Raw genomic sequence first — 20,499 nt, 5'->3', positions numbered from 1 at the left:
GGCACAATCATTAGTTGATAATTCTATTGTAACATCTGTGAGAGCTACTGCAGTCTTAAATACATTGTCTAATAATGCTGGAGCAGGACCTACTGCAGTTCAGAATCAGCAGCCCGATTCATGAAACGAAATTGCGCTCGCAAAGGGCCAGATTCTGAGAATCTGGCCCTTTGCGAGTGCGATTTTTGCATTTGGGATTCATCATCCCAAATGCAAAAATCGCTATTAGCGAAATCGCATATTTGCGAGGAATTGGATTTAAGGAATCTCTAATAGAGATTCCTTAAATGCAATTCATCACCCTAATTGAAATTGCGAATTCGCAATATTTGGTCGCAATTTACCACGAAATCTGACTTCGTGGTAAATTGCGAAAAACGAGTAAAAAGCACTTTAGTGCATTTTTTTCTTTTGCATGTTACACACACACATGTCCTTTGGACATGTGTGTGCGCAACACCTGTTTGAATTTGCATTTAAGGGGTGCTACAGGGTGTCCTTTGGACACCCCTGGCACCCTTTAAATCGCTATCTTATTTGCGATTAGCAAATTGCTAATCGCAAATAAGGAATACTCCCCATTCATTCCTATGGGCCTTTTGGCCCATAGGAATGAATGGGGAGTTATTCCTTATTTGTGATTAGCAATTTGCTAATCGCAAATAAGGAATGTGTAGGAATCGCATTTCATTTTGAGATTCCTACATGAATCCTGTTTTGCGAGTCTGTAATAGCGATTCCTTATGAATCGCTATTACAGACTCGCAAAACGGGTCTTTGATTAATCTACCTGATAGTGTCTAATAACGCTGGAGTGGGAGTTTCAAATACTCCAAAACAGGGTGGGCGGGTTCTTTCTGCTGAGGGACCAAAGGAGAAGCCTAGAATTGAGCCTAGAATTGATTTGCCTCCGGAAACGAGCCTGTATCTGGTTGTTTTGACAGGGGTTCCTGAATTAACTACTTCTAATACGGAATCATACACCACTTTGAAAAATAAAGCCACCTATTGGCTTAATAAGAACAGACCACTCCCCCCTCACATCACCAGCAAAATATTAATGGTACGTAGGGTGGCTTGGGTGGGTCACAGCCCCAAAACTGTAACTGGTGACTGTGTGCTGGTGAATTTTAGGGACCCACGCACTGTAGAATATATCTGCAACTGGAGGCATTACAGTTCTGGGACAACTATTGAATCACGCCCACTCTCGTATGTCTATCCCTCTAATGATTTGTTAGACATAGAAGGCAGATGGTCCCTGGTAACACATCGTGGTGTGGGAAGGGCTGAGAAGGGAAGGTCTGGCTGATTACCAAATGTACAGCGCCAAATTTCATGCCATAACAGATACAGTGGCCTGGAACAGGTCGACTGACTAAACTCTAGTGGGATGGAAGCATTAGGTACTATCCCCACCAGGGACGGCAAGATTGGGGGTGTCATGGAGCTAACAAGAAGTCAATTGTCGGGCAATGAACTAGAATCCCAGGACTGTATCCAGGGTAGCCGCCTGAGTGGTGGTAAGGATGGCCAGGGGACTGTAGAGCTGGTGCAGGCACTAGAGTCGCATCATGAATCTTCAATTGAAGGTGCACAACTGGGGCGTGATATTATTTGCTCAAATGCTAGTAATTCGAGGTGTATGTTAATAATGTCATGGAATGTGGCAGATTTACCACACATATTAATCTGCCCAGAGTGGAGTTCTTTCGTGGATAGATACGACATTTGTCTCTTCCAGGAGACTTGGGCCAGGGAGGAACAACACAGAGTGGGATTTGTGGCTTTTCATGTTCCTGCTCGCTGGGGATGTAAGGGTCGCCCATCTGGGGGCCTCACGACCTTGGTCGGCTTACACCTGGGTTGCACGGGTAAGTCTATCTCCACCTATTCTGTTGACATTCAGTGCGTGCTCTTGAAGTGGCCCAACTCTTTCAAACTTGCCATTGTGAACGTTTACTCACGCCCGATAAGCTCGGCTAAAGAGTCCAAAACTATTGAGGAGTTATCGCACTTCCTGAACAACCTTAATAGTGATCTTTATTTTATGGTGGTTGGTGACCTAAATTGTCACTTTGAGCCCTTGCGGGGGTTGAACCAGGGAGCCCTTACGGGTGAGGACGAACATTGGGTAATTCCGCCATGCCAGTCGCCTTGTTCGAAGTCTTGGTCCCCTCTGGTGATCCAGATTACGGACCTAACTCTAAACAATTCAATTAGGGCCTGTAATGGTCGGATGCCCTCCGACATTCCGTCAAAGTGTACTTTTAATAAGAAGGGCCAAGAATCACAACATGATTACATTATGGTGGAGACACAGCTGTGGTCCAAGGTCATCGATTTTGAGGTAATCACTACGGCCGACAGCGACCATAATGCATTGAGTCTGAAGATGGTTTTTCCTGGGCCAAAGGACAATGAAAATGAAGATGTTGCAAATCTACGAGATGGGATGACTCTAACCAACAACAGATGCAGGGTTAAGTGGGGGAAAATGTGGCATCCTCAGATGGATTATCCAAACTATATAGCACAATTTTACCTCTTCTTATGAAGGTTATTGCCCTAACCACTCAGCCCCTGGTGCCGGATTTTAATGTCAAACTGCAGTGTGTGCACCAGGATTTAGTAGTCTGCTTAGCAGAAGTTTTTAATCCCCAGGGCACTAGCAGGAGGAAAAGGGTGCCTGTATCTTCTTGGTACAATGCCTCCTGCAGGAAGGCAAAAACTGATCTGCTTATGGCTCTTAAGGATGGGAGTGACAAACTTAAAACCTGCACTCTGAGACTCCATTACAAGAAAATAATGAATCATGCGAAGAAAGAGTGGGATATGGAAAGGTGGAGCAATCTAACCTCCGCCTTAGACTCCAGGGATGCATGCAGATTCTGGGCAATAGTTAGTACAGGGTCTGGAGAACCAAGATCTGCTATTGAACCTACCATTGAGGAGGGGTTTGGGAAGATCATTTTAAAGCACTATACTCAGCTGATCCTGGTTTGGAAATTATACCAGCAGCCTCTACATCAACTATCCAGCTAGATGAGTTGGAATTTACTGTCGAGGGGGTTTGTAATGCCAAAGGGAAACTTGCATCGGGAAAAGCTCCTGGCCTCGATAAACTCCCTGGTGACCTTTTTAAGCATCAACCCAGGATCTGGGGACCTTATCTACACATTCTTTTTAATGCAGTTCTAGGAGGCATGAAGGTACCCGGTACTTGGCTAGGAGCAGAGATAGTCCCAACATTCAAGAAAGGCTCTCCCCTGCTCCCAGCCAACTACAGGCCCATTAGCCTCATAGACGTTCCACAAAAAAAATTCTCACTGCTTATTTTGGATCGCCTGCAGGAGTGGATGGAGGAACATGATGTCCTTAGCCCGTATCCAGCTGGCTTTAGGAGGAACACATCCACCATAGATCAGATCATTCGCCTTATTCTATTTTATTGGAAGACAGCAAAATTAGAGGGTGGCAGCCTCTACATGGTGTTTGTGGACCTTCCGTCTGCTTTCGATTTAGTACCCAGGGGGAAACTTTGGGCGTTCCGACCGAAATACTGAGGGTTCTGATGAGGCTGCATTTGAAAAGAAATAATTAGGAACTAATATTTAGACAAAGGACATAAGCGGACTAGTGACAGCACAAACTGTGATTATACAAAATGCATGGTACAAAATTATTTTATTAAATATTCATTATGGTAAAAAAACATTAAAACATTAAAACATGGCTAAGTATGTCTTGAAGACATACTTAGCCATGTTTTAATGTACATATGTGCCAAAACAAACCTCCGCTTTGTCAATCATGAAATATGTATAAGATTTAACACTATGGGCCCGATTCACAGAACTAACCTAAGACAAAATCCTAAACTTACTACTTTTGGTATTCACAGAAGTTAGGATTTTGTCTTAAGTTTGTCTTAAGACAGACTTAAGAGAGACTTAAGACAAAATCCTAACTTAAGTCTGTCTTAAGTCTGTCTTAAGACAAACTTAAGACTAAATCCTAACTTCTGTGAATACCAAAAGTAGTAAGTTTAGGATTTTGTCTTAAGTGAGTTCTGTGAATCGGGCCCTATATGTCTGTATATGTAGATAAAGTCACATATATAATGGAGGCATGCACAAAATAATCATGTATACTTAAACAACAATGTTTTTTTACCATAATGAATATTTAATAAAATAATTTTGTACCATGCATTTTGTATAATCACAGTTTGTGCTGTCACTAGTCCGCTTATGACAACTTGGCTATTTTTATTTATTGTGAATTTATGTGTATACAATGTTAATGTACTGTGATTATTTTTATATGCAAAACTGTTGACTATACGCTGCTTTTTGATTAAGCTTTTAATAAATTTGATTTTAATGAATAATTTTGTTTTCTGGATATATTGTTGAACATGTTAGGATATGCACTATTGGGATCAGAAATGTTTTAGGTGTCTTACTCATAAAAGCTTTGACGCTTTTATTTAGGAACCACAGAAAGGAACCCTTTTTGAGTGTTGCTACATTTCCCAGTCCTTTCTGGGTGTGCTAGGGAAAACTCTCTCTCTTTTCTTGAACTAGTCCGCTTATGTCCTTTGTCTAAATATTAGTTCCTAATTATTTCTTTTCAAATACCATACCCATCCCGAATTAGGAACTCTAGTCGGGGATACCCCTTCTTCCTTACATATATTCTGATGAGGCTGCATGCAGGGAATTTTGCACAGGTCAGATGTGGGAGGAATGGGGCATTGTCATCCAGGTTCCCAGTTGGCAGGGGGTGAGGCAGGGGTGCGTTCTGGCACCGACCCTGTTTTGCCTCTATGTGAATGGTGTAATATCGCATCTGGATGCGGTCCCCAATAATGATGCACCCAGGTTGGCGGGAAGGAGGGTGCCGGCGATCATGTTTGCTGATGACACCTGCTTTCCAAGTCTCCTATGGGGATCCAACGTGTATTGGACGGCTTTGCGGACTTCTGTCATTGCCGCGGACTGGATATTAACGCGGACAAAACGAAATTTATGATTTTCAATCCGCCGGCATCTACTCGCTTGACGCCTATATTGGGATCTGTCAGATTAAAGAGGGTACAGACCTTCCAGAACCTAGGGGTCACAATAAATGAAAACTTGTCTTTGGGCCGCCAACAGGTTAAATCTCAACTGAAATTGTCCCAATTGGCGGGGGGAATCCTCAAGATGTCCAACACATCGTCATTTAAAGTAGTGAGCCCTGCGCTGGAGATTGACAAAACCCAGGCAAGGGCAGCGGCTCTCTATGATGGGGAGCTCTGGGGGCACTCTTGCAGGCCCGAGATTTCCAATACGGAAAACAAATTTCATGCGGGAGCTACTGGCGCTTCCCCAAAGTACACCGCTTCTTCTGCTAAGGTTAGATCTGGGATTGAGTTTTATACAGGATGAGCTGGCACTAAAACCCCTTAGGTTCTGGCGCAGGCTCTGGACAACGCCAGAACTGATGAACTACAGGCTAGAACTGAAGGAAATATTAAACTGTAAAAGTGCAGCAAAAATTCCTTGGCTCGTCTTTGTTAAACAGGAATTTGGTAAATTGGGTCTGCCCGCTCTGTGGCATGATCCGGAAAGGGTGTGACGTGAGGTTTCAGGCAAGTCCCTCACAAGGTCTTTTTTGGATAACAAACTTAATACTATACTGGCACCTTGACTAAATTGTTTTTAACATTTAAAATATCATACTGCTTTGAGGATTTTATGGACGTTATCTATCCCATTGGATCAAGGAAACTCTATTTACAATGGAGATATGGTACATTACCCTTAAGGGATTTTACGAGCAAATGGTCTGCCTCTAAGACCAAATCTTGTCCTGGGTGTAGCTGTAACTTAGAGGATGAACTTCAAGTGCTTCTTTTTTGCCCAGCCTACAGTAAAGCCGGGAAGTACTGGCTAGTATTGTTATGTAAAAACATGGGTTTTGTCCAATGTTTGCATGCTTTGAGAATCCTTAAGACAGATACGTCTGGACACATTGTATTTGCACTTTCAAAGTTCTTGTCAGCTATGTGGTCCAAGAGACGATTTTTAATTGCTAATGAATCCCAGGGGTGATTTTATTTATTTTTATGACTGTATGAACTGTACTATTTTATATGTGTTGCGGAAAAATGTGTTTTAATTGTACTCTTTTATGGCAAAAAATGCCAAAATAAAGATTTCAAAGAAAGATTTCCAAGCATAAGATAGGAGTACTTCAGGCTTACTCCTGGATGTCAGTAATGAGCTACAAGTACTATGGGAGTACGTTACAGCAAACTCTTCGTGAATCAGACACAAAATGTTTATTTCTTGTTTTTAAGCAGGGGTCTTAGGTGTAGGCCCATATCCTTGCCATAATTTCAGGCTAGCCTCCTCAGAAATATTCACATGAAAATAAATAACTTGAAAATGTACATAGTCAATAGTTAGCCTAAAAATCCTGCAAAGGTCAAACCCTGATGGACCCACACCAGACACCTTTGCTTTAAAGTATAGTTTGAAATATATGTTCCTTACCTGTGAGGCTCCTTTCCTGCACACTATTAGTGGGCCCACAAGGCCAGAGCTGGTGTCCTTGACTGGGTCCACAGATGAATAGTAGAGCCAGGTTAAGCAAGGTGGGTCTTCAGGGGTGGGTCCTACATCTTCTGGAATATACCAATGATAGGTGAATTTCTCACCTGGATTCACTTGAGAGCCCGGTGCAGGAATTTGAGGACCATCTGTTAAAATTCAAATTACAAAGTATATACATCAGTAGGTGGCTCTGTCTCTGTTTTTCTTCTATAAATAATGTCACTTGATAACAGTTGTACCTCATTGCTAAACATACAATTCTTGATTGCGTTTATTATAGAATTAAATTCTATTAAGTGAGTAGCTCAAACATAACTCTATGGAAAATGGTCACTGCACTGGCTCTCAAAGCTCCGTGTTTATCCAGAGGCATGAGACCACAAACATAGGGCTTCTATGTAGGCCGACTTGCCATAGATTATATATGCCTCCCTCTTCCTATCAATTTAAACATTAATTTATTTAACATACCTCTATGAGTAGGCAAACGTGGTCAGGGGAAAATTGGGATTTCTAATTGTAATCGGTTTCTTGGATTTTCATCACCATGGCTAGTTTGTAATTGAGCAGTCCACAGGTCAATTCTCTCACTGCTGGCTTGCTGTCCTCATAGAGAGGGGCTAATGACAAGTTTTGGTACCAAAACCACAGTGCAGTGTGCATCTTAACTTGATACATATTTGTGTCGTATATATGAAATAATATGTTCATGCTTTTGTAATTTTCAACATCACATTCCAATTAAATAGCAAGTCAGACTTTGAATTGTTAGCCAATTCACAGAAACCTTACTTTGTGTAATTTTCAAGTATGTCAGTTATTGTACAGAGATTAGACTTATCTTTATTTTTTATTTTTTTAATTATTAATGTGTTCATTATTAGGAGAAAATAGGTGTACAATAAACAAAAATTAACCTCAAAAGTCTTTGACAAGTTCTTAATAGTGTGAGAAATTTCTATGAAAGTATCAGTGTGGGATTTGCACCAGTTTTGCAACTAGGGTCTTTGTAGCCATCTAATATGACATTAAGCACAGCTAAGGTGTTTGCATTAGGCAAGTAACAATTCAAAACATAAAGAAGTTTTCCAATTCTTCCCTGTATATTAATAAATATTAATAATAATAATCCTGTATTTGTAAAGCGCACAGCTACCCATAGGTTTCCCTGCACTGGGGGCCGTCGGGAAGATTAAGCAAGCTATTGCCCAGAGTCACATGGTGCTGGGCAGACCCCTGCTGCCGGTGCAGGGGATCGAAATGTGATCCCCAGTGTCCAGCGTCTGTCGCCCTGGCCGCTGAGCCACACCTCTTCCATTGGTTTATTGGTCAATATAGAACACTGGATTACATTACTCCCATGCTACCAGTAATCTTCTCTAAATCCAATACTTTGTTGCAAGCATTACTATGTACCGAGGGTGTTGACCAGTGGAAAAAGATACGCTTTTTTCTTGAGGAGATGTATTAAAAAAACATAAAAGGAAAACTTAAACTGTTGCTTCATTTCTTTCTTTGTAGCTTCTTTCATTCATACCCATCTGCTAAATAAATCTACATGAGAATCCTTCAAAACTATTTGATGCCCCAAATGCAGAAGTAAGTCATACCCCAATGTATGTATCAATCATCAGGATTATTGGTTTGAGGAAGAGAAGGCACCAGATGAAAAGCCATAACTTCTTAACTGCATGAACACTACACTTTAGGCAACTTTTAAAAATGGCCTTTTCTGGTGTTTTTTAGAATGTTTTCAATTTTGTATTTTAGTATCTTGCTCTACATCAGCACAATAACTAATTATAAATCATATATTCATTGAAACAAATGTACCCCTATGTAAAATAAAAATAATAACCTTCTGAATTTGAATATATTTACATTAGGGTGGAATAGACATCAGACCAGTGGTTCCCAAGCATTTTAGAACCATAACCCACTTTTTAGAACGATAAATGCTCGTGACCCACCTAGCTTTAATGCACATGAGGTGGGCAACTTTTTATTGTAACAAAAGTATTGTGTGGTAGGGCACTGACATGTATTTGCAGAAGCTCATTTTCCATTGATAAAACTATATTGCACACAAATGATAATCTGTAGAAATATGGATCCAGTGAATATTTATCATTTGTACATCTGCAAGTAAAGATCTTGATTTGATTTGATCCTATTAATATCTTTGTTTCCATCACACTTCAGAATTACAAAATAATGGGCTTCATTTATGCTTTCCTAACTGCTGAAAAATTGTGGACAGTTCATTTACAATGTTTGTATTGTGTTGGGTGTTACAAAATATGAGATCCTAGAGCAGTTCCTTTAACATTCCTGGTACCCAGCAATAATATCATACCTATGGACCTAGTGTCTTGGGATTGTCTGTTTCTGATTTTAGAAAAATTCGGCTTTCCAAAGGAGTTTATACACTTAATAAGGCAGCTTTATACAAACTCTCAGGCACAAATTTTAATTAATTCGGTAAATGTAGGCACATGTCAAATAAATAGAGGCACTAGGCAATGGTGTCCTCTTTCTCCGATTTTATTTGCACTATTTATCGAGCAACTTGCAATAACAATCAGACAAAAAAAGGCTTTTACGGCTCTGCTTCAGGACAATAATATTGCAACAATTCCTTATCATGGACACTGTAATCAAAAAGTGTTACATTACCTCCCCACCCGCACAGCGTGGTAGACACATATTTAATACACTTCCTTCCCTCAATCTCCTCAGTACTCTCCGTAACCAACCTGAGCACCTTTCAAAAAGCCTCATGTCTACTTCAGTCAGTCAGGGTCTCCATGTCAGTGTGTGGTGATGTGTCCTCTCGTGCACCCTCCGTCTCCAAATCTGGATAAGTCCCTCCCTGATCACCCTCCCCCTGTAAAGGTCTCCTCTCTAGGTACAGTGACCAGTAATTTTTAGAGCGGTTACGAAGTGGGAGCAATTCACTATATTGTTCTGTTTGTGTGCAGCAATATAACATGTCATTGGACCAACGAGCTAGCGTTGGAGTGGGCCCACGCATCCAAGTGAGCCCGACGCAACGTTTGGCTACTAAGAAGGCCATATCCACCAGTCGAAGTCTAGCCGGCGGTATATCCTTAGAATACCCCAGTAAGGCCAACAATGGAGACGGGATCAGTGACAGGTCGGTGACTCGTCATATACCGCATGCCAGAAGTCCGCCACTTTCGGACACAGCCAAGCAAGATGTAAAAAAATGGCAGACTGCGCCCTACATCTTCGCAGCCAGGGCTCTCATTTAGCTGTATCTGAATAAACGCTCAGGGGTGTAATAAACTCTATTCAGGAATTTAAAGTGCAGTAGTCGATGACGGTCGTTAAGGGATACTCTCTGAACGTTAGCACAGCAGTATTTCCATGTATCCTCAGGGAGGTCAATATCTAAATCAGTCTGCCAAGCCAGTCGTGGCTTAGTATAGTCTGCTGTCCATTCGGCAAGAGTGATACAGTAGAGGTTCGTGATCAACTTGGTCGATGTCTTAGCAGTGACTATATAGTCATATGACAAGACCATTTGGGGCTTCGTCATTTCCTCTCCAAGCAGCTCCTTCAAGTCATGTCGCACCCTATGAAACTGAAAGCGCGGGAGTAGCAGAGTTCCAGCGCCGTCCCTCGGGTTCAAATCGCCCCAGGTGCAAGCTATATTATTTACAAAGAGATCGCCCATGTCAACTATGTTCAAGTCAGTCAGGGCAGCCAGCACCCCTTTATCCCTACAGGGACTAAGCCACGAGCACCAAGCCAGTTTCGCTCCCGGAGCATACAACAGTGAGCAAGCCTTTGCGTCCATAAGGTGATACCATGCGAGCGTCACTACATTCATAGAGTCTAGGATGCCCATGCGACGATCTCTAGATCGGGATAACAGAGCCGGCAACGGAGCCGGGGCGGCCACAAGCGCTTCAATATGCAGGTGCGGTGCTTCAGCAGGGCCATGTATCCAGCCATACGCGTGCACTCCCTGAGCAGCTTGATAGTATAATTCAAAGTCTGGGGCGTGGAGTCCGCTTTCCTCGTAGGGGTGGATAAGGATGTTCCATGCAACCTTGGGCTGTTTCCCAGCCCACACCAGGCGGAGAACCAGAGCATGGAGCTGTCTAAAGAACGCTCTCGCAAAGACTGTAGGAATATTACTAAAGAGGAATAAAAAGCGGGGGAGAACTATCATTTTCAATAACGATATACGGCCTATCAAGGACAAGGGAAGCCCAATCTCTAGATCGGGATAACAGAGCCGGCATCGGAGCCGGTGCGGCCACAAGCACTTCAATCCGCAGGTGCGGTACATCAGCAGGGCCATGTATCCAGCCATACGCGTGCCCTCCCTGAGCAGCTCGATAGTATAATTCAAAGTCTGGGGCCTGGAGTCCGCCTTCCTCGTAGGGGTGGATAAAGATGTCCCATGCAACCTTGGGCTGTTTCCCAGCCCACACCAGGCGGAGAACCAGAGCATGGAGCTGTCTAAAGAACGCTCCCGCCAAGACCATAGGAATATTACTAAAGAGGAATAAAAAGCAGGGGAGAACTATCATTTTCAATAACGATATACGGCCTATCAAGGACAAGGGAAGCCCAATCCATTTATTTACGTTGTCCTCCATTTTAGAAATCGCTACTCCGTAATTCTCCCTGAGGACAACTTCCGAGTCCGTGTGCAGTTTGATAACCGGATAGCAGACCGAGTCAGTGGTCCACTAAATGGGGTATTCCAAATCCACTCTCTTAGTGGCAGGGGTGAGAGGAAACATTATGGTTTTGCCCCAATTTACATGGATCCCCGATAGCAAGTTAAACAATACCATTTCCCTCAGCCACGTCAAGAGGTTGTCCTCAGGTTGCTCACATACAGCATAGTATTGTCCGCATACGTAGCTACTATCAGGTTATACGTGGGGAATCTGATACCGCAATGACTGTGGTATTCACGCAAAGCGCAGGCCAGAGGCTCCGCAACCAGAGCATACAAAAGAGGAGATAGGGGGCAGCCTTGTCGGGTACCGTGTTCTATAGGAAAGGGCTCGGTCGTGAGCCAGCCTATGCGGACCCTTGCCGTTGGGGAGGCATAAGGCGTGTTCAGTAGCTGTATGAAAAGGTCACCCACCCCTGTGCGGCGCAGCACCAGGCGAAGGAAAGGGCACTCTACAGAATCAAAGGCCTTTTCCAGGTCTAGGAAAACCGCCACTGCAGGGACATCCTGGCGCGTGTGCTGGAATGCTGCAAACACAGTCCGTATATTATAGTTCAGGTTACGGTTGGGTACAAAGCCCACCTGCTCAGGGGCTACTAGCTTAGGGTTCAGTGGGCTAAGGCGGTTTGCGATGATTTTTGCAAATATCTTTGCATCTACATTAAGCAGCGACAGCGGTCGGTATGAAGCGCATTCGTCAGGGGGTTTCCCAGGTTAAAGTTTGGCAACAATAATAGCTTCCCGCATCGTCGGCGGCATTTCTTCCGCTTCTGCCATTTCTGCTACTAGTGTCAATATTTTGGGTATCAATAACTCAGAGTACGTTTTGTAGAAAGAGACCGGAAAGCCATCGCTGCCAGGGGCACTACCAGCCTTCATTGATGTCAGTGCCCAGACTACTTCCTCCCATAGTCCTCTTTTTAGACTCAGAAACGCAGGTAGAAATCATGAAGATTTTTTCAGATTTTCGGGCAATAGGAGGCTATAAAATAAATAAGGCGAAAACAGTGATCATACTGTGTAACTGCTCGGTTGACTCTCTATTGCAGAATTCAGGCATGCAAAGAGATATTTAGGGATTTTTGTTACAGAGAAAATAGAAGACCTATTTCACTTAAACTATACTCCATTGCTGAAAAAAGGGAAACACTTGTTCGCACGATGGAACCAGCTCCCACTATCAATAATGGGTTGAGTAGCCCTAATTCGCATGTCTATTCTTCCTCTTTTTAATTTTCTCTTCAGTGCTGTTCCGTGCGTATTACAAGCACCTTTTTTAAAGCGATGGAAAGCATGTTCTCTTCTTTTTTATGGGCTAATAAGATACAGAGATTGGCACTCAGCACTTCAAGCTACCCTGTTGCAGAAGGAGGGTTGTCCCTTCCAAATTTTAGGAATTATTATCATGCAACTTTTGTACAGCACAGTTTTAGATTTTTTCTATTGGATCCTCAGGAGGCAGATCATTTTTTTATGAAAAAGATCTTAAAGGAATACAATACCATTGACTCTAATAGAATAACTAAGTACCCTAAAAAAGTATGTTATAAGACTCTTCAATGGATACTCAAACAAAAATCTCAATTTTTAACGTTTTATAATATCCGGAGACTTAAAAGTTCAACTAGACTGTCCCATTTTTACTCAGGGGAAGGATGTTTTTAGAGTCTAGTACTTTAAAGATGTGGGAAGAAAATGGGTACCTGCAGATTTGGGACTGTACTATAGGCAATCGTTGGAAGTCATGGCCAGAGATCGAAATAGGGCTTTTACACTCTAAAACAATCTTGCAGTGGTCATTCATCAGAATAAAACCCTTGTTACAAAAATTTGATATTATAATGTTTCCGCTAGAACAAGTTTAAGTGAAGCCTTTGATTCCCCGATACAATGGAAGTGCCTGTGTTAAAATTCTAGATGAAAATAAGGCTCTCTCGACATATGAAAAAGTCTGGGATAGATGGTGGAGCAGGGAAGGGATGCAGGTCTCAAAATCAACTTGAGATAAAATAAATAAATTTAACGCATCAACACTTAGAGGCGCAAATTTCAAGCGCATGCAATTCTATTAAAAATGGTTGATCTATTGAACCCCTTCCTTTCTTCATAAGTTATACCCACAAATTGAGGACAGGTGTTTCCGATGAACAAGAGAGGGTGGTGGCACCTGGCTATATATTGTTAGGAATGTCCAAAGATCAGTAGCTTGTGGGAAGGAATCAAAATGTATCTTAGATCTACCCTAGACCCCTATATCTCCATAGATGTAGATATCGCAGTTCTGGGTTGTTTTCCTAATATTACTGTACAAGAAGAATGCCTGTACATTGCAGCAATGGTAGCTAGATCTTTAATTTTACAATGTTGGCCATCAGATAAGGTACCTTTGTTTCATGCCTGGAGAGCAAAGTTAAGTAAAATCAAAGAACTGGAAAAAAATATGCAATAAGATCAGGCCCTATAAAAAAGCATGAGAAACGCTGGAGTTTATTGGGGACATAGGTTATAGATAATGATAATTGGTTTTTTTCTTACATTTCCTTTTTCTATTCTGTCTAGCAGTTACATTAGGGTCTGTCTTAGAACTCTGGGCCATTCCTATCTCCTAGAGTTCAGCATTTTTTACTTGCCATCCTATCTATTTGTGATTAGTAATTGTTTTGCATAATTGCTTTATTCTCTTCAGGCTTATGCCTAAATATCTAGCACTTTGCATTTTTTAGATAGTATATACCCTCTGGAACAGGGTGATGTGATAGTTGGAGGAGATATGTTCATTTCTCAAATGGTTAGCACTCTGCACTTTATAAGGTATTTATCTATGTATTAAATAATGTATTTTAAAGTGTTCTGATCATTCTATAATATGCACTTTACTTGACAGTTAGTTAGCTTTGTAATTTGCACGAACTCTCAATCAAAAAGAGAAAAACAACATTCATTTACTTCCTCTGACTGTAAATTGAGGAGGTTTTAAACACCAATCCCCATGTTAAACAAATAAGCAGCAATTTGTTCGAAGACATAACCAGATATTTGACCGTCTTTGAAGCGCTGCAAATATGACACAATAAAAACACAATTTAAAGGCATCTTTAGTTATTGCTTAGACTAATTCATGACCCTCAGAAAAGCAGTTTGCAACCCACCAGTGGTTCGCGCCCCTTAATTTGGGAAACATTGTTTTAGCTACTTGCCCCATTTATAAGGTTAGAGAAGAGAAAAGATGGGCAGGAAAAGGAAATAAGATAGATGAGGGTCACAGAATAAAAGCATCTGAAATATAGAGTTGTTGGGAGTTGGGTTATTAATTGAGGGGGGTGAAACCCTACTCATGCAGCAGCAACAGAGATTGTTGTCAGCTTGAAACACAAGCAAACCACAAATTAGCCTGTTGTAGTTTGGCACAAAGCAGTCAGGACTAATTTTGAACAGTGATAAAGCGAAAACACAACACAAGAAAAATCCAACACCAATTTAGGAATTTAGAACAATAGAGTAAAATGTAATACATTGTTTGACACCAAAATGACAAAAATCCAATTTGTAGAACCAGAAATATAAAACATTTAAGATTTCAGGTAAGTGAAGCGCCTAAAACCAGAAAGCACCACTCATCTGGTCGTGTGAGACCGGGTGAAAGTCACAACTTCAGGCAGACTGGATGTAGGGACATGGTTAGCTACACTGAAAATGTTACCTTCAAAGTCCAGTACGAAGAGTCTCATTCACAGTGGAAGCGGTCGCGAGGACCAGAGAGAGTCATGGATGGTCTTCAATGTAGCACGAAGAGCATGCCAGGCATCTCGGACAGTCGTGGATGCAGTGTAAAGATCCTTTCGGGCGCTGCGGATGGTTGGGCTCAAGCTGAGATGTTGATGCTTTAGGGCGAAGTGCAGGTCTCACGCTGCCGGGTATTGTTGGTAGTCACTGTGGAGCAAAGGGTCTGGTTCACTGGAGTTTCGCATAAACGGGGCGGTGCGGGCAGTAAGATCTTGATGCGAATGAGCATGTTTGCATTTGTGAAAAGCCCAAAACTTCCGGAGAGTTCAACTGAGGCCGCTCCAAGGGTTCTGGTTCCTAGGGACACCACTTGGGGGTCAGGCAAGTCTGGTTGCAGGTCCAGTTCCAGATCAGCTGGGCAGTTGCAGGGAGCCTCTGGAGTTTATGTCCATGTAGTTCAAAACAGGAGGTCAGTTGGCTGACCTTTGGAGTCACCTCAGCCTGGGAAGAAGGGTGCAGGTCCAGTCTCTGTTTTCAACATGGTTATTTTCAAGGTTTCAATGACCAGGGCAACATAAAATACATCAGCCAGTAAATGCACTACATCAAGCAAGGATGACTATGAAGGAGAAGGTGTTAAACAAGCAACTGCTACAAACACTGTTCTATGTCCGCCCTGCATTTGAATGTCATACACCCTGTTATAGGCAGTCTCCCATATACATATTTTAAACCACATACCTCTTAGTAAACATATCTCCCACCCAGTCCACCCACTCCCCTTAGCTTCTGTTCATGTACAGAAACAGCACATTAGGACAAGTACTGCATAAAAATCAATGTATTATAGTATATAGTCCAGCATTCACAAGACCCAGGGCTAGTCGAGGAGTAGAGTCCTAGATTATGTAAATCAGTCATCCCTTGCCCTCAATAATCTCAAAGATGTCGCACTCATCTTCAGGTTCTAGCAGCAGTTGTGTCACAGCGCCCCAGGCCAATAAAGCTTCAGCAGCCTTCTCATCTCTGCAGGTATTTTTCATGTGTGCCTCTTCTGCACCGGCCCGTTCAATAAGATCGTGTTTCAAAGCCTCTATTTTTGGGGGTCTGGGGCTCATCCAATGGATCACTATTTTCTGTTTTGGAACAATGAGTCTCAGTGGAGCATACCTCCTACTCAGATGTTTTTAAGGTTAGAAGGGAGATGTCCTAGTAGGCAGCCAAGAATCCATCTGGGGCTATCCCTGCCAGTAACATGTTTAATGCAGGATAGAACCTCCCTCCAGAAGGGTGTGAGAGTCTTACAATGCCATACCATGCAGGAAAAATCTGCTGCTGTAGGGCAATGAGTCAGCAGTGCTAGCTCTCCAGGTAGATGGAGTGCAGCCTCTTAGAGGACAGATATACCATATGCACTCTGCTATCCTGTATCTGCTTGAATCTGGTGCTGACTGACAGCCGAAGTGCCCCTGCGTGAATTTTCGACCATCTCAAAGGGTTATCAGGGGGCATGGCCAACAGCATGGCTTGCTAGGACGTGCTTCCCCGGAGCTCCCGGCGAGCTGCCTCCAAATCCGTCTTTTCTTTTAGCCCCACTACACCAGAACACTGTGAGTGCAGCAGCGGAACCGCTAGATCCCGCGGGGATTATCTACGTGCAGCTTGCATGACTGTAAACCAGCGAAAACGCCAACTTTGTTTCGCCGTCCCGAAAGGTTTGTTGGCGACAAGATGGTGGCCGCTGTGACCAAGCAACGGAGACGGCGCTGAGGTCGAGCGGACGGATCCTGTGCCGATCTGCCGCTGTTGGAGCCCGGCTGTGGGTGGCCTCGAGTGGTGTCCCGTCAGCGGTGGGGCCCCGGTGCGGGATCTGGGCGTCCCGGGGACTTCGCGACCTTCACTAAGATGGCGGCCGGAGGGGGGCCGTGAAGACGATAGGAACCTGCGGCTCATCTCGCCACTGCCTGGAGGCCCGGGAGGTGAGGGTGTGAGGGACACTCGGCAGGACCTGAACGGTGGTGTGGTGCAGGGGTGCCGCCCTTGTTGAGGCACCCGGGCCCCTGACGACCAGTTACTTTACCAAGATGACAGCCGGAGCCGCGATACTGGGAACGAGTGGGAACTGATCCTGCTCCTGACCCTGCGCCAGTCCCTGCGCTCTGTGGCCCGACCACCTTTCCATGGTCACCCGCTGGGTGCTGTGGTCGGACTTCTCCGGCCCTGCATTGCCCCTGACTTGGCGGAGGGTCTCGCCGTGGTGCCCTCGCTGTCCTGCGTCTGGCCTGGGAGGCCTTTGCCCCCCTGGAGGTGGCTTCTGCTGCAGTCTGAGGTCTGAAACGATGGGGTTCTCCATTGACTCGACCACGCTGGTGTCTGGTATCGTGTGCATTTCAGCCTGTTTAGCGCTCCTCACCAGATTATAGCGCCGAGCATCGCCCTGCAGTCACCCTTATTAGCCCGAGTTTGCTGTTGTCTGTAATTGCTGCATTTGGCTTTTTTACATTGTGCGCTGGGTTCTCTGAATGCTTAATTTGTAAGCTATCTGTACTACTTTGATAATATTTCCCTGCTGTTGCTCAGAACCTTAATCCTCCTGCCCCCCCGTTTCTTGACTTTCTATCCCGCCCTCCATTTCCCTGTTGTTCATTCCCCTGGCCCACCTACCCTCCTCGCTACCGCCTCCCAGCTGCCCCTCCCACGCTCCGCCCCCCCCTCTCTCCATTTATGACCAATGACCCAGCGCGCAGCGTCCACGCGCTGCGGCCGCGCCGAAGGTGCGCCAAAGGTAAGCCCGTCTACGCCCGTCCGCGCCAAGCCCGCGCCCAGCGCCAAACCCCCTGGCCCCCGTCCCAACCACCCCACCCGCATTACATACGCCGCCTCCACCCTCCTAGCCCTTAACCCCGGCCGACTCTCCGACTGCGCTCAAGCCGCCCCCGGACACACCCATGGACCCTTCACGTGCAACTCCTGCAAGTTTGACAGCACCAAGACCAACTCCACATCCACTAACACCAAACAGAGACCTAACACCAACCACCTAAAATGCATCCTGCTCAACACCCGCTCGGTCCACAAACACGCCATCGACCTCTGGAATTTACTAGACACCATCTCTCTGGACGTCGCCTTCCTAACAGAAACATGGATGAACGCCTCCTCAGCCCCAGACATCACCATTGCCATCCCGGAAGGCTACAAGTCCACAAGAATTCCATCCGCATCTCAACCAGCTCAGATGTCAACCTCGCTAGCGCCGAGCACCTTCACTTCCAGATCCACACCGACCCCAAGACCACACTCAGAGGCACCCTCCTCTACAGGCCACCAGGACCCCGTGTACAATTCAGTGAAGACATCACTGACTTTATCACCCCACACGCCCTCCCCTCCAAGGATTACATTCTATTGGGAGACCTCAATTTTCACCTGGAAAAAAGCAACGACAGCAACGCCACCACCCTTCTGGACAATCTCGCCAACCTCGGACTCAAACAACTTGTTAATACCCCCACTCACCCCCACTCACCTCGCAGGTCACACACTCGACCCTATCTCGACCCTATCTTCACCTCCAGCAAACATATCTCCTTCAGTCACACCTCAGCTCTCCATTGGACGGACCACAGCTGCGTTCACTTTATCTACAAAAAGACCACAACCCACAACCATCCTCAACCTACTCTGCAAAGAAACTGGAACAAAATCACCATCGACCAGATCTCCTCATCGCTTCTTCAAAACCCCCCTGCCCACTCATTGAACGCCAACCAAGCAGCCATTAACCTCACTCAATGGCTAACCAACAGCGCCGACAGCCTAGCACCCCTGAAAAAACGTCAAATCAAACTAGGCAGCAAAAACGCCCCCTGGTTCAACGATGATCTTAAGAAATCCAAGAAACTCTGTCGCTCCCTTGAGAAGGCCTGGAAAAAAGACCCAAACACCAGCACCAGAGACGCCTTCAAAAACGCCACCCGCATACACCACCAACTGATCCGAACTGCCAAGAAAGCCGCTTTCAAAGACCGACTTGACAACAACGCCCACAACAGCAAGGAATTATTCGACATCGTCAAAGAATTCACCAACCCCACTGCCAACTCCAACGACATCACTCCCTCTCAAGACCTCTGCGACTCCCTAGCCTCGTTCTTCCACGACAAAATCGCAGACATCCACAACAGCTTCGACAACCAACCCGGAGACCAACCCACCCAACCTTCTGCCACACCTTCACCCCCCTTGAACATCCTTAATGACTGGAACCCAATCTCCACGGATGATACCATCCGCCTGATGAACTCCATCCACTCAGGATCCCCCACAGACCCATGCCCTCACCACATCTTCAACAAAGCAGATTCCATCATCGCACCCCACCTCCGAGATGTCATCAACTGCTCCCTCACCTCCGCCACCTTCCCAGATAGCTGGAAACACGCCAAACTCAGCGCCCTTCTGAAAAAACCCACAGCTGACCCCACCGAACTCAAAAACTACCGCCCCATATCACTCCTTCCATTCCCGGCCAAAGTCAACAACCAGCTCGCCGCCTTCCTCGAAACCAACAAATCCCTCAACTCCTCACAGTCCGGCTTCCGAGCCAAACACAGCACTGAGACCGCACTCATCGCAGCAACAGACGACATTCGAACTCTACTGGACAATGGTGACACCGTCGCCCTCATCCTCCTCGACCTCTCCGCAGCCTTCGACACAGTCTGTCATAGCACCCTGTTACAACGCCTCAGAAACATCGGAATTCAAGGAAAAGCACTGGATTGGATCACCTCGTTCCTTGCCGGAAGAACTCAGAGAGTCCGCCTCCCACCATTCAAATCAGAAGCCACTGAAGTCATTTGTGGCGTGCCACAAGGATCTTCACTCAGCCCCACCCTCTTCAACGTATACATGAGCCCCCTCGCGGCCATCGCACGTCAACACAACCTCAACATCATCTCCTACGCTGATGACACTCAACTGATCCTCTCACTCACCAAAGACCCTAACACCGCCAAAACCAACCTACATAAAGGAATGAGAGAAGTAGCCGAGTGGATGAAGCACAGCCGCCTGAAACTGAATTCCGACAAAACAGAAGTCCTTATCTTAGGTACCTCCCCCTCCGCCTGGGACGACTCGTGGTGGCCAGAATCCCTTGGAAAAGCACCCATCCCAACAGACCACGTACGAAACCTGGGCGTCATTCTGGATTCCTCACTCTCGATGACCAGACAAGTCAACGCAGTTTCATCATCTTGCTTCAATATTCTTCGCATGCTCAAAAAAACATTTCGCTGGATCCCCACTGAAACTAGAAAAACGGTCACCCACGCACTAGTTACAAGCCGCATGGACTACGGAAACACCCTATACGCCGGTACCACCGCAAAACTTCAGAAAAAACTCCAACGCATCCAGAACGCATCAGCCTGACTCATTCTAGAC

At 44.9% G+C, this 20,499-nt stretch overlaps 1 protein-coding gene across 1 annotated transcript in view; it reads right to left on the bottom strand.

Annotated features, from left to right (window-relative positions):
• Positions 1 to 20,499, bottom strand: part of LOC147683721 (ceruloplasmin-like) — a 427,036-nt gene that overhangs the window by 175,403 nt on the left and 231,134 nt on the right. The window contains exon 9 of the mRNA XM_086944094.1: positions 6,546 to 6,751. Within this exon, the coding sequence (XP_086800220.1) occupies positions 6,546 to 6,751 (206 nt within the window). The remainder of the gene's footprint in view (positions 1 to 6,545; positions 6,752 to 20,499) is intronic.

The sequence above is a fragment of the Lissotriton vulgaris genome, chromosome 11, assembly GCF_964263255.1.
Source record: "Lissotriton vulgaris chromosome 11, aLisVul1.2, whole genome shotgun sequence".
NCBI lineage: Eukaryota > Metazoa > Chordata > Amphibia > Caudata > Salamandridae > Lissotriton > Lissotriton vulgaris.
Note: the sequence above shows the minus strand (reverse complement) of the source record. Positions and strands in the feature narration are given on the sequence as shown.